The following is a 13,100-nucleotide window of genomic DNA, read 5'->3' on the forward strand; positions in this document are numbered from 1 at the left end:
ATTCTTGTAGTTCTTGTTTTCTTTGGTCTTGCTATTCTAGCAAAGATTTGGTGATGCTTTTTGTATCCAATGTTGTTATAAAACAAAGCAGTGCAATATGCTAGATCAAATTGAGTTGCAAATTTAAGTTTTGCGGGCCGGGAGGAGATGCGACAGATCAGACGCCGCAACCCCAACCCGTAAAAAAAGCATATTCTAGGAATATCCTTTTTTACGAGTCCATTATGCGGGGTCTGCAACTGCGGCCGTCCACGCCGACTCGCAAAGACGTTTTTCCGCGAACTGCAAAAACGTTTTGCGGGTCGGAAGGATGCGGGGTCTGCTAGAGTTGCTCTAAGACAAGTCAAGGGCAATGGAACCGGTGGATTTCATCTCCAGCGGGATGGACTAAGATCAATGTGGACGGAGCCCTGGGTAAACTGGATGACAAATCGGCCGTTGCAGCTGTTGTTGGGAGAAGTAATGATCAGTCAATGGGAGCATCTTCAGTGGTTTTTTGGGACTGGTGGATCCTAAAATTGTCGAGGTGCTAGCTATAAGGTAGGCCATCTCTCTGGCGAACGACCTGTTAACTCAATAGTTAAGACCGCTTCAGACTGCCTTATGGTGATAAAGATGAACGAGGATTCGAAGCCGAGCTACTATCATATTATACAGGAGATCAAGGCCAGGGTGATCAGTTTGATGGCATTGAGTTTTGCCCTGAGAAGCGTAGCTCAAATTTCGAAGCTCACAGGCTAGCTCGTTCTTCTAGTAGAAGTAATATTGGCTGTTATGTTTAGCTTTTAGATCCGCCTGAGGGCTTAGGTATCCCTAGAACCTTTGTGAACTCATTTGTGTAGGGGTGCTACACCACTCAAAAAAATTTGAAGTAATTAACTAGCCTTTGCTTATTATCAGTACCATGTAACTATGTTGAGTTCGCTGGGAAATGCACATGTAATTTACTAACAAGAACCACGATAATCGATCATGTGGAAAAGTAGAATTTCATCTAATAACTTATTTCTATAGCAAGTTTTATTTCAGAAAGAGATGCATGATGCTGCTCTTTTATCGGGTCTACTTCTAACTGTTACTCCTTGCTACACAAATCGCAACCAAGCCAGAATATATATCTTTGTACTTTTCGTACGTCCCATGGTGTACTTCACTTGGGTTTTAGTTACTTTATTGATGTTTTTCATAATTTATTTCAGGCCTTTCGACGACGTGCGTTCAGTGGGAGGAGACGTTCCTGTCGACTACAAAGATGGTATGGCGACTTTGTCAATCTCGAGTTGATGTGTCAGCTCAGTATATGTGTCTCTAGGTATGTATATGTTCATAGGAATGAGTGTATGTGCGTATGTATAAGCATTTGCGTCGGTACTGTGTTAGAAAATAACGGGAGAGGGGGGGAAACACCGCGCCACCCACCACTGCCATCAGGATCAGCAAAGCCGAGGGGAGATTTTGAGAAGGTTAAATGTAAAGCAAATGAGTTTCAAAGAAAAGATGTAAAACAAATGGGTTACACGTAAAAAAACAAAGAACGAATCACAACAACACCACACAAGCGCGCCCGTGCAGATCGATTATCACAGTCCACCGTACATCGTCCCTGAGTCCACGACCAAAAGTTCACAAATATGTATGCAGTATATACAGATACATTCTTCTTCTAGAAAAGGAGCAATTTTATTCATTTTTCAATGGCTGCGTGCACAAGTAAAAGATGGCCGGCCATGCATGAGTACATGCACCGATCTTGTTCCTGGTCGTGATGCCTGCCGAGTGGCGATAGAGGTTCGACGGCTGTCTACTGGCAGTAGCCCCTATGAGGGGGCAAGCAGACGCGGCGGAGCAGGTCTATGCACGACCCCTCACGGACGCAGGCGAGCTCGGCGCAGCAATCGTAGGTGACGGGGATCGTCTCCGCGGTGCGGCCGCTGAGGATGGCATGGATGAACTGGTCCACGCAGTCCCACGGCGCCACATTCAGCGTGTTGGCGCAGCTCCTGTGGACGCGGCCGACAAGGTCCTGAGGGTGCAGTGGGCTTGAGCCGGCAGCGGCGGCGGCGGCCAGGAGGAGGAACATGCACGCGATGAGTTGCCGGAGCGCCATTGCGGGAGGGGCCATGGCTGAGCTGGGTAGGTGGCTGGCGCTAGTATTTGGTTTCTGGGGAGATCTGTCGACGGCGTTGGGCTTCATCAGTATGTATAGGAGATTGTGATCAACGCATTCATATTGACGGGATTTTTTTTTCTGAATTCAATTCTCTGGGATTCCTGATGTGTGCTGTGATTTAAAGCATTCACTGAAACGGATTTGCTAATTGTCATTTTAGATGAGAATAAATGAGAATTGACTATGTCACATCTAAGTTCTCAACCACACATTAATTGCTGTAAAATTCGTGCAAACTGTAGGGCCTAGCCTCGGTGGTGTTTCTTTGTCCAGCGCGATTGTTTGCGTTAGTTTCCTGGTGGCCTGTGTACGTTGTGGTTATTGGTTGTATGAGCCTTAGGGTATCTCCAACGCTGACATGTAAATTACTTCATGCATCCATGTTCACGAACATGGATGTGGGAGCCAGTCATCCAACGTTACCTGCATATATCCGACCTTAAAGAAATCTTTAAGTCCGCACGTACAAATAGCCGCATATATAGTCTAAATTAGTTTAAATGTTCAAATGCAGTGGTAGTTCTAACTTTAAAAAGTTCAAATCAGATCTTCTTTCAGTTGCTCGTGAGTCGCTCGATGCCGAATTTGTTGATGCATTTGAACAAATTCTTCAAATGTGGTCGGATTTTGGTCGAGAAGTTCGATAGGATCATCCATGTTCTCAAATTCAAGAGTTGCGGCAGCATCCTCACCCTCATTCTCCATGGTCATGTTGTGCATGATCACAAAACAGGTCCTCACCTATCACAAGGTCTCCGAATCACATTGCTTAGGAGGTCCACGAACAACTGCAAAATGTGTCTGCAAACCTCCAAATGCTCTTTCAACATCCTTTCTAGCTGCTTCTTATCTTTGGGCAAAGTAAGACTTTTTTTGGTCACATAGGTTAAAGATGATGTTGACAAAGAAATGGAGGGAGTAATTGCAAATTGTATCAGCACTTATTTGATAGTCTAATAAACCATATAAGGCAAGAAAAAAAATAGGTGATGGGAAACAAGACAGGTTGGGGAGGAAGGATCACGTAAAGCGGAAGGTTGGACGAGGGGAGACGGAACCTTACATATTTGTTTTTTATTATTTTTCAAATATTGTTCCATCCCGTAGCAACGCACGTGTATTTAGTTAGTATTGCTAGCAAGCCTAGATGAATGAGATGTCGCCGCCTCTATGTCTCGCTTCACATGGGACAATGGGAAGCCTCGCCTGAAGACGGCATGAGATGGACCGGCCAAGGCGCATGGGAGAACACAGACTCGTTTTTCTATCACTTTTTTGTTTTTGTTTTTTGCTTCTATTTTCACTTTTGTTTATACTTTCAAATATTCTGAATAATTACGTTACAGAAAACACTTTACATAAAATATATGATAAAAAATGTAAACCAAGCATTTTTTAAAATGTAAATGTGTATTGATAAAATGTTTCTCATGTATACAACAAAATACAATGTGTATGAAAAAAGCTTATCATGTATTTTAGAAAATATTAATCAAGCATCTAAAAAATAAAAAACAATTTTAAAATATTAATCAGGCCTTTAATTTTTTTTAAATCTGTATAAAAAATGTTGATCATGGATTTAAAAAAAGTTAAACAATTATTGTAAAAAATTTAATCAAGCATTTAAAAATATTATATCTGCATAAAAAAGTTAACCATGTAATACAAATATCTTGTTTTTGGAAAAAAGTTAATAAAGCATTTGAAAATCTTAAATGTATATAAAAACAATATTAACTGTTTTTTGGGAAAATGTTAATCTTGTACTTGCAAAATGCTATCAAGCATTTAATGTCAAAATGTTGTATTGGAAAAATGTAATCATGTATTCAAAATGTTTTAACCTTGTGTATAAAAATGTTAAACTGTATTATATATATACCAAAAAAGTATAATATGTATGGAGAAAAGTAGACATAAAAAATATATGTTTCCAAAAATGTGAAACATGTATATAAAAAAATTGCAATGTATGCAAAAAATGTCGAATGTGTACTGAAAAAGGTGACATGTGTTAAAAAAAACAAAAATGATGAAAATCGAAAAATAAACTAAGAAAATCAAAGAAAGGAAATGAAAACCAAAGAAAGCAATGCAAAAGAATGGGAACAGACAAAGCCGAAAAAGAAACAAATAAAAATGAAGAAAACCGATAAAAACCATGAAAGAAGCAAAAGAAAAAAATTAAAAAAAAAAGAAAAGAAAAGTATAAAACAAGTGATACCCAAGAAAGATACAAAAAATGAAAAATAAACAAGTGAAAACCGAAAAAGAAAACAAAGAAAACCTGTGAAATAAAAAACAGGAAATTTAAAAAACGATGAAGTAACAGATAAAACCGAAAGAAAACATAAAGAAAATGAAAAAGAAAAAAACAGACTAAACCTGTACGTGCACCGCGCAAAACAACAACCAGCCGTCTCAAATATAGAGCGATCTAAACAAAATGAACAAACAAAAAGGCCCAGCTACAACAGGGGGAGAAGAAAGTTTGAGGTGAGACGGAAGGATCTATCTCCCACAAGCGAGATATAGTCCTGGCGTTCGGGTAGAGCTAACTAGTCTTCTTTTAGTGGGTCAGCCATGTAACTGGAACTAGTCCCGTCTTTCCTGGTTCGGGGACATTCTAGAATGTTCCTCCATTCGGTGTTTTTGCTTTCCATGTTTCCATCTAAAAAAAATTGCGGGGTTTCATCTAATTGTTTACATTTCTCTGGTTTTCCCATCAAGGGATTTGTTTGGATTTTTTCGTTTCCATTTTTGGTTTCTTCTATTTTATTTTTAAATATCACAAAAAAAATTCAAATTCATGATGGTTTTGAATATGCGCACATTTTTCAAATTTTCCCCAAAAATATCATGAACTTTTTTCGCATTCGTGCAATTTTTTAATTCCCGGATTTTTTTCAAATCCAATAGCTTTCTAAAAAATAATCAAGCATTTAGTCAATTTCATGAATTTTTTCAAATCAGTGAAAGATTCAAATGTACAGGCTCATTTTAATGCGTGTGATTTGTTTTTTAAGCCAGCGGTCAAAGTTCGTGAAAAATGAGTGAAGCCAAAATAGCGAGCGGGCAAGCACTCCTGGCAAACAGAGCGATCGGAAAGTTTACTGGGCCACCCGTTCCAGCGGCGAGGACAGGCTCGCCGCATAAATCCTAGATGGAAAATATGGCCGAAAGCCTAAAAGCAGCCCAGTTTTGGGGGAAACCTTGAAATTTAACCACGGTTTTTTTTGTTGGGGTGCAATTATTTATTTATTTGGTTAGACTTGAAAAAAATATTTATTTATTTTCAAAAGAAAAAGGGTGGCCATGTGGCTCCAAATGAAGTATAAGAATGGAAATCATGCGGTATATATATTTTTGTGAAAGAATCATGCCATATATGTTTGCTGCAAATATCACCAAAATCTTCACATCTATGCAAGATATTAAAGAGGCCAACCATGACGATTGGGTCGAACCTCTTTGTTTTCGTGTTGTCCAAATGAACTTGTCATGATGCTAACAGAAATTTATTTTGGAAATTTTGTTTGTATATGCCGTGGCCAAGTCTGAAGTCTCAACATTTTCCATTTCCGACTGATTGTCTCAACTGACATACATGTTGCGTCAATCGGCATCACTACTTCTCCTCACAAGTAGCAGTAGAAATGGCTGCTGTAGATCCATCCACCCACTTTGAGTAAAAGGTTATACCACAGCTTTACTTTTGCTTGCAAGGCTACATGCCTGAATTTTGACTGCATTCCAACATCAGTCCAAATTTTCGTTACTGCATTCCAAGGCCTGTCTGAATTTGACAGAGTTATAATTAAATGGCGTTGAGCAACAATGTACATTTACATGTTTCGTCATACTACACAACACAACTGCACAAACTGCTGCTGATCATCCTCTATTCTGAGCAAGCTACATCAGTAAGTACATTGGCATATAAAATTTGGAGAATCTACAGTAAGTAATAGGCAGAGCATGTTATTTAATTTACAACTTGTGTTATTTCTTCCAGGTGTTGAATGCATCTTTCTGTCATGATGCTTCAGTAAATAATACTGCATGTTATTAACTGATGAACTACCATGCTATTTCGATCGCCTTGTCGGCAGTAATAAAGAATTAATGGTTGGATCAAATCTGACCGTGGCCAAGGCAAAATTCTCTGTATATCGCTATGTTCTGATGTCGATATGTGCATGACAGGGGCTTTACTTCCACGAGGTTTGTCGTAACCATGCGTATCAGCTCCATGAATGGCATGGCAGCCTATTAGGCGCTGGGAGTGGGAGGGCGTGTGCCGATATACTCAAAACCGACGACGAGGAATGCTAGGCCTTGAATGAAGAGGTAGATGTAGTACCCTTTGTTTGCGTAAAACAAATCGTAGAAACCACATATAACTATGCAGGTTCCAACAAAAATCTCTGAGCAGTTGTACCTGACAAAAAGAAGGCACACATCAGGCATTATTCGACAAAGCTAGAAACGCGCAAATCGGTAGTTTGTATGCAGTAATCCGAAGTAGTATATATTTTAATGCACTGTATTAGCTTCGAGTTGCTTACTTGTCCCATAATCTTATTCTTCTCTTCTTGAGCTTCGGCACTAGGGGCGTCGTTAGCTCGACATCTATCACCTTCACAGCATCTAATACTTCCGTGGCTGGCTTCGTCTTGTTGGCATCTCCCAATTTCTCGGTGACAACCCACTCATTGACTCGTCCAGCGTCTAGAAGACCAGTTATCGCGGCTCTTATCCGGTGCAACGACATCACATTCTCAAAGAGGACCCAGAGGATCACCAGATGAAATGAACTGAAAGAGGGGCTTTCTAGTGTCAACTGAATGTAACAAACGATACATGTTATTCTGAAAGTTCAGTCTGGAAACGTGTGGTGTTACCTTGGTGATCCGAGAGCCTTGCAGAGGGTGATAACGGTCGGAACGTAGACCACGCCCCAGAGAGGAATCTGAATCTCAGGGAAGAAAACGGACAACGGGATCGCGAAGCAGTAGTAGATGAACGTCACCGTGTGAGCGGCGATCTTCCCAACAAAGAAGAAGTCGTACAAGAGGTGGAGCTTGCTCCAAAACGACACTTTCTGCACAGAAAAAATTAAATGTCAGTCAATAAGATGGTGCGTGTGGTGGTGATGCGTCCTCCCTTATTAGGTACAGAAATGCAGACCTTGCTCTCTAGAATCTCTACCAACATTTTCTTGAACAGGTTCGCTGGTCCACATGACCACCTGTGCTGCTGGAATCGGTACGCCTTGAATGTGCTTGGCAGCTCACTCCTGACCTAACCACGCACAGATCCGAGCATTGTTAGGTTTTTTTTTTCTTGATGGGTTTGGTTATTTCTGATAGAGAAGAAGAAAGTAAAAAGAAAGTGCATTGTTTTTGGCTTACTTTTACGGCGCCAACATACACGAACTTCCAGCCCTTCAGAGCGGTGCGAACAGCCAGGTCCATGTCCTCCACCGTCGTCCGGTCCTTCCACCCCCCGGCATCGTCGATCGCCGATATCCTCCAGACACCGGCGGTCCCTATAAGATGCAGAAATCCCCAATGGTTCACTCACTCTTCGTGCTCATTTGGATGCTTGAGCAGTTGAGCTATCTACATGATGATGAAACCGAGTGCACGTACCGTTGAAGCCGAAAAACGAGTAGACTATGGACCCGGCCTCCTGCTCGAACTTGAAATGGTAGTCCAGAGACATCTCCTGGAACCTCGTCAGCAAGCACTCATCCGAGTTGACTGCACAACAAACAGTAGAAAGAGATACAGATATTTTCAGAAAAGTGTGTTTGTTGCTGAACAACGAACAGAGTGCAGGAGGACTGACCGAACTTCCAGCGGGTCTGGACGAGGGCGATGTCGGGGTTGTGCACGAGGAAGGGGACGGTGCGCAGGAGGAAGTCGGACTCGGGCTGGAAGTCGGCGTCGAACATGGCGATGAACTCGCACTCCTGCACGTAGTCGTGCTTGAGCCCCTCCTTGAGCGCGCCGGCCTTGTACCCCTTGCGGTTCCCCCTCACCTCGTACTTGATGTTCACGCCCTTGCCCTTCCACCTCTGGCATTCGATCTCCACCAGGTCCTGAATAATGGAGCAGAAAATACGATCAGTTTTATCTGGCATTGTGCAGTTGGGGTGATCTGCTGTCCAAGACTCTGTAGCAGGATTCAGGAAACACTCACTCATGCCTTTTCAAAGGTTCAAGGCTGCATGTACAACTGTCCTAAATTTTAATACCGGGGGAAATTAAAAATCAAAGTGTTTATGTGGTTTGTCCATAAACAAGTTATTTTAACCAAGGACAACTTGACAAAGCGTAATTGGACAGGATCTACTAGGTGTAGTTTCTGTGATCGGGATGAGACGATCAAGCACCTTTTTCTTGATTGCCCACTAGCCAAAGTTTTATGGAGGACGGTCCATATTGCTTTTAATATTACTCCACCGAGTTCTGTCAACACGTTATTTGGAACGTGGCTTAACGGGGTAGAGCCCGAGTTAGCGAGACATATCCGTGTAGGAGTCTGCGCCTTGTTGTGGGCGCTCTGAAATTGCAGAAATGATTTGGTTTTTAACAGGACAACACACATTCATTTTTTGCAGGTTATTTTCAGAGCCACGGCGTTGATCCGTTCGTGGTCGCTACTCACTCCGACGGAGGCCAGGGAGCGTTTGGTTACTGGATCTATCCGCTGGGAGATGGTAGCTCGGGATATCTTCAACCGGTTTGGATGGCGGTCATGTAATAGGATAGGCAATTAGTTTACCTATCTCTCTTTTGTCAGCCGGTTGTGGCGATCTTATTTGGCTAGTTTGTGTTTCTAGCCCTTTATGGCTCTGTGTGAGCTTATTTTTACTTTTCATTTGGAGACTTTGAGACCTTGTTGGAACTTATTTATTTGCTTTAATAAGATGGCCGTATGCATCGTTCTGATGCAGAGGCCGGGGAGTCCCCTTTTTGAAAAAATATTTTTTTTTCAAAAAAATAGGGTATGCACATGGCCATATCACCGTTTCTCCTTTTTTTTCTCCTCAAAAAGATATCACCGTTTCTCCTTGAGAGTTGGAGGCTGTTATGCACGGTTGCCCTCAAATAAACCATGTTGTTTAGTAGTACCCTAATGTTATCTGGCGACAATTTCGCAGGAGGAAAACCGCAGAGAACCCCCTCATAGCCATATGATCAAGATCTGACGGTGGTAATTTTCTGATGAAAAATGCACTAAAATAAAAAATTCCATGATTTTTTGTCAAAAATGCCATCTCCAAACACTAAAACTGCTAGCCGCGGTGTTTGCAGATGCCATCCTGGCCAGCGAACAGTTGTTGGGTATTGCAGTCCTTAGTAGTATTGCTTTTGCCTCGTAAACCGGATAGTCTTGTGGATGAAACAAAGGGTGTGTTTGGTAGCATTCTCAACCTAGCATGGTTGTTCTCCTCTGATATATGTTGAGTGCAGACATGTTGAGTATATGCATTTGTGTTGTTTGGCAGGGTGTGTGCTGGAACATGCTAAGTTGAGACTCTGTTTAGCAGGTTGCATCTGTTTAGACATGTCAATGGTACTATAGCAATCAGTTCTTTTAAAAAAAAGTGAAGAAATTTTTCCAATTATGTGAACAATTTTTTAAAACGTGAATAAAACTTTAAACATTTTATGTAAATTTAGACAAAATTTTAAATTTTGAAAAGTTTTCAAAAAATAAAATTCTGGAATTTTGATCATTTTTTGAAAATATAAGAAATTTTTAAAATTCTGGACATTTTCTGAAAACTTGAAAAAAAAAGTTTAAAAAACTCAATATCATTCAAAATTTTACACAAATTTGCAAATTCTAAACATTTTTTGAAACACGTCGTGGCTTACTTCGCTCGTGCATATGGACCAGCGAACGATGCTGCGGTGTTCTCTCTTCATGCATGCTACGAGCGTATTTGGGCTACAAAACACCCAAAAACGGATTGAGTACGGAATTTGAGCTCATGCATCCTCCATGCACGGTACCAAACACACCCTGAACCCCTCCAACGGCCAGCTCGGCGATGGCACCAAAGTGCGCGTTGGAATCCACGAACATGGTCGCCAATATAATGTTGGAATCCGGCGCCCCGAATGCAACAAAACAGGAGTGCGCGCTAGCTAGCTAGCCTAGCTACGCCGCACACATGATCACCACATGTTTGGAGTCACCATGCCTGGAATCCGGTACCCCGAACGCGACAAGCAAAGATCGTTGTGCCAGCTACACGCACGAGGCAACGCCGTCAAACGATGAGTAGTACTTACTGTAGCGTGTAAAGTCTCTCACCTTTTCTACTTTTTGTAGAGGGTGTGAAAATAAAAAGGATGCGAGGCGTTGACCTGACCAGAGAGGCCAGTCACCGTGGATGCATGGAGCAAGATAAGAAGAACATGCTACATGCTTGCTTTATACGTACTCCTGCTGCCTGGCTGACCCTACCACTAGCCAACCAATCAAGGTGCTCTACTCCCACGTGCTTCGGGCCCTGCAGTGGCAGCAGATGCTACGGGGGTGGTGTCATTATCAGCGGTTCCTCCATGGATCAAACTTGGATCCGGCCGAGCCACCTAACCTAACCAAACCCACTGTCACGCCTCCTCCTCACGTTGCTCGATCGCTCACATGGCCACCGGGTATATATTCTATATTCTATAGTTAGTTATAGGTCGGGGCATAGCATTTTCGACGGCATGATCGGGAACATGTGTGTCATGTTCTGGGCTTCTGGCCGTGCTGGGTAGTATCATGCCGAAAAAGAATATAATATGTGTGTCATTACCTCTACGTCAGGCCATTAACCCTACTCTATATATACTACTACTTGAGGAATAAAACTTGTTAAATTCTGTGGCGAAAAAGAATTTACTATAGCGGAAGTGAATGGCAAGACCAGATGGCATGGCATGGCAGAGCGGAGCGGCGCCGGCGGAGTAGTGAGTACGTACAAATCATCGGCCGGCGGCGACTGAGTAGCTAAGTGGCAAGTTTGGCGCGTCCGCCGGAGCCAGGAAGACGCTGCCATCGCTCCATGCCGGACTGCCGCGCCGGTTTCGGCTTTAGACAAGGCCGGGATTCTCTTCACGCATGGCGGTGGGATGCTCCGGCCGGCTGCCGCTGGAATTGATTGTGTGCACATGCATGTGCATGTTGTTGCCCACTGCTTCTGCTTGCCCGCGAGCCATGTCCGTGTGCAGGACTCGGTATGGGGCGATCGATCCACAGAAATAAAGGAGCGACAGTGTTTTTCCTGTCAAAAAAGAACATGTGTTTTTTGCCAAAAATAAATCGCGGGAATAGTTTTTACCTAGCTTTATGCAGGTCAGCAAACACGTACGCTTGTCAGTCACGGGCTCCGCTCACTGCCTGGCTCTCACTAGCTAGCAAACAAGCCGATCGGCCAACCACTCCTTCATCCGCACTTATCACGGCCGGCATCTCATGTGGCAACTGGCAGTCCACGTTGCGAACAAAACCAGCCGATGGTAGGACTAGGATCGAAACGCCAGGCCGGCCGGGTCGGGCGTCCATGTCACCCGTGTGAGCTGAGTGTACGTGGTGCCTGCCACGCTGCCAGCGCGGCAGTGCCAGTGCCAGTGCCAGCCACGAAACGACGCCGCCGGCCGGCCACACCACACTGGGTGGAAACTGTGCATGTAGGACGGAGAAAACAAGGAGCGAACAGGCGATGATGGAACATGCACGCACGGATGTGAATTATCACGGCTTTTGCAGCGGCGAGCAGAGGAGCTAGATGCGCGGCGGATGGATGGATGGATGGATTGATTGCATACGTACCTTTACAGCGGGGTCGGTGGAGTCGTCCAGCACCTGGATCACCACGCGGTCCGACGGCCACTCCAGCGCACATGCCGCCCCGATCGACAGCTTGTACACCTTCATCCCATTCCATCCATCGGATCCGATCCAACCACACCCAACAAAACAAATCAGTAAACAAATCCCACCACACCAGCACCAGCTTGCCGCCGGTCAAAAACGATCAACATTTTCCTAATGAGAGCTCACCTCCCGCTCGTTGTACATGGGGATCTGCACCAGCACCACGGGGAACGCCGCGCTGCCGCCGCCGCCGCCGACGAGGCCGGCCTCCTCGTCCCCCCTGGCCGCGGCAGCAGCGCCTGCCGCGATCGGCCGCCACTGGTACCGGCGCTCGGGCCGGTGCCCGAAGGCCTTGGCCGCGAAGCACACGGCGGCCACGAATATCTTCTCGAGCAGGATCATGACCGTCATGGCCAGCGACAGGACCACCAGCAGCCGGATGGCCGGCACCACCAGGAACGCCCGCGCCTGCGCGCCGGCCCACGCGCATTGCGCCGCCACGGCCGCCCAGTCCACCCGCACCGGCACCTCCGCCCACACCCCCGCCATGAACTCCTCGCCGGCGCCGGCCATCCCCCGACGGACGGACGGCGGGTGGCTGGATCTTGCGGCTAGGTAGGACTTGCGCGGATGCTGACACGACTAGCTGGCTGGCCGCGGGCTAGGTAGGTAGACGGAATAGTGCGGGCTTATATAGAGTGGATGGACATGGAGGATGCACATGGCGAGTGAGTGAGCGATGGGTGCTCCTCCATATGGCCGCATGCGTATGGGATGTGGTTACGGGTCAGATGGTCTTGGTCTGGCCAAGCTTTTATTTATTTCTCCCCGAAATCGATCGACAGCCTCTCGATGGACAATGGGGTGTAGATGCATGCCATATAGTAGTATGTGCGTGCGTGATGAGCTCTGGCTGGTCATCTGGCGGTTGGTGAGAAGAGATGGGTGCATGGGAGTGTGGCCATGAGCCGTGTGACTTGCTGACTTGTGAGTGTCCAAGTGGTGGTACTACGTACTAGTGCTATTATTGGTCCATTCC

At 44.7% G+C, this 13,100-nt stretch overlaps 1 protein-coding gene across 1 annotated transcript; it reads right to left on the reverse strand.

Annotated features, from left to right (window-relative positions):
- Positions 1-5,966: 5,966 nt before the first annotated feature.
- On the reverse strand, positions 5,967-12,900 carry LOC123080779 (probable glucomannan 4-beta-mannosyltransferase 11). Its single transcript, XM_044503726.1, has 9 exons — positions 12,248-12,900; positions 12,017-12,115; positions 8,027-8,279; positions 7,828-7,938; positions 7,588-7,724; positions 7,364-7,477; positions 7,078-7,277; positions 6,742-6,990; positions 5,967-6,614 (listed from the first exon to the last, which is right to left on the reverse strand). The coding sequence occupies exons 1-9, from the start codon at positions 12,632-12,634 to the stop codon at positions 6,446-6,448; spliced, it is 1,719 nt and encodes a 572-aa protein (XP_044359661.1). The 5' UTR covers positions 12,635-12,900; the 3' UTR covers positions 5,967-6,445.
- Positions 12,901-13,100: the final 200 nt, after the last annotated feature.

This window comes from Triticum aestivum, chromosome 3D (assembly GCF_018294505.1).
Source record: "Triticum aestivum cultivar Chinese Spring chromosome 3D, IWGSC CS RefSeq v2.1, whole genome shotgun sequence".
Taxonomy (NCBI): Eukaryota; Viridiplantae; Streptophyta; class Magnoliopsida; order Poales; family Poaceae; genus Triticum; species Triticum aestivum.

Excerpts from the sequence above, each read along its gene's own strand:
- LOC123080779 (XM_044503726.1), bottom strand. The coding sequence starts at position 12,634 with ATGGCCGGCGCCGGCGAGGAGTTCATGGCGGGGGTGTGGGCGGAGGTG. Across the intron at positions 8,280-12,016 it reads CCACCGACCCCGCTGTAAAG|GACCTGGTGGAGATCGAATG; the intron begins GTACGTATGCAA and ends TCCATTATTCAG. Across the intron at positions 6,615-6,741 it reads AGAATAAGATTATGGGACAA|GTACAACTGCTCAGAGATTT; the intron begins GTAAGCAACTCG and ends TCTTTTTGTCAG.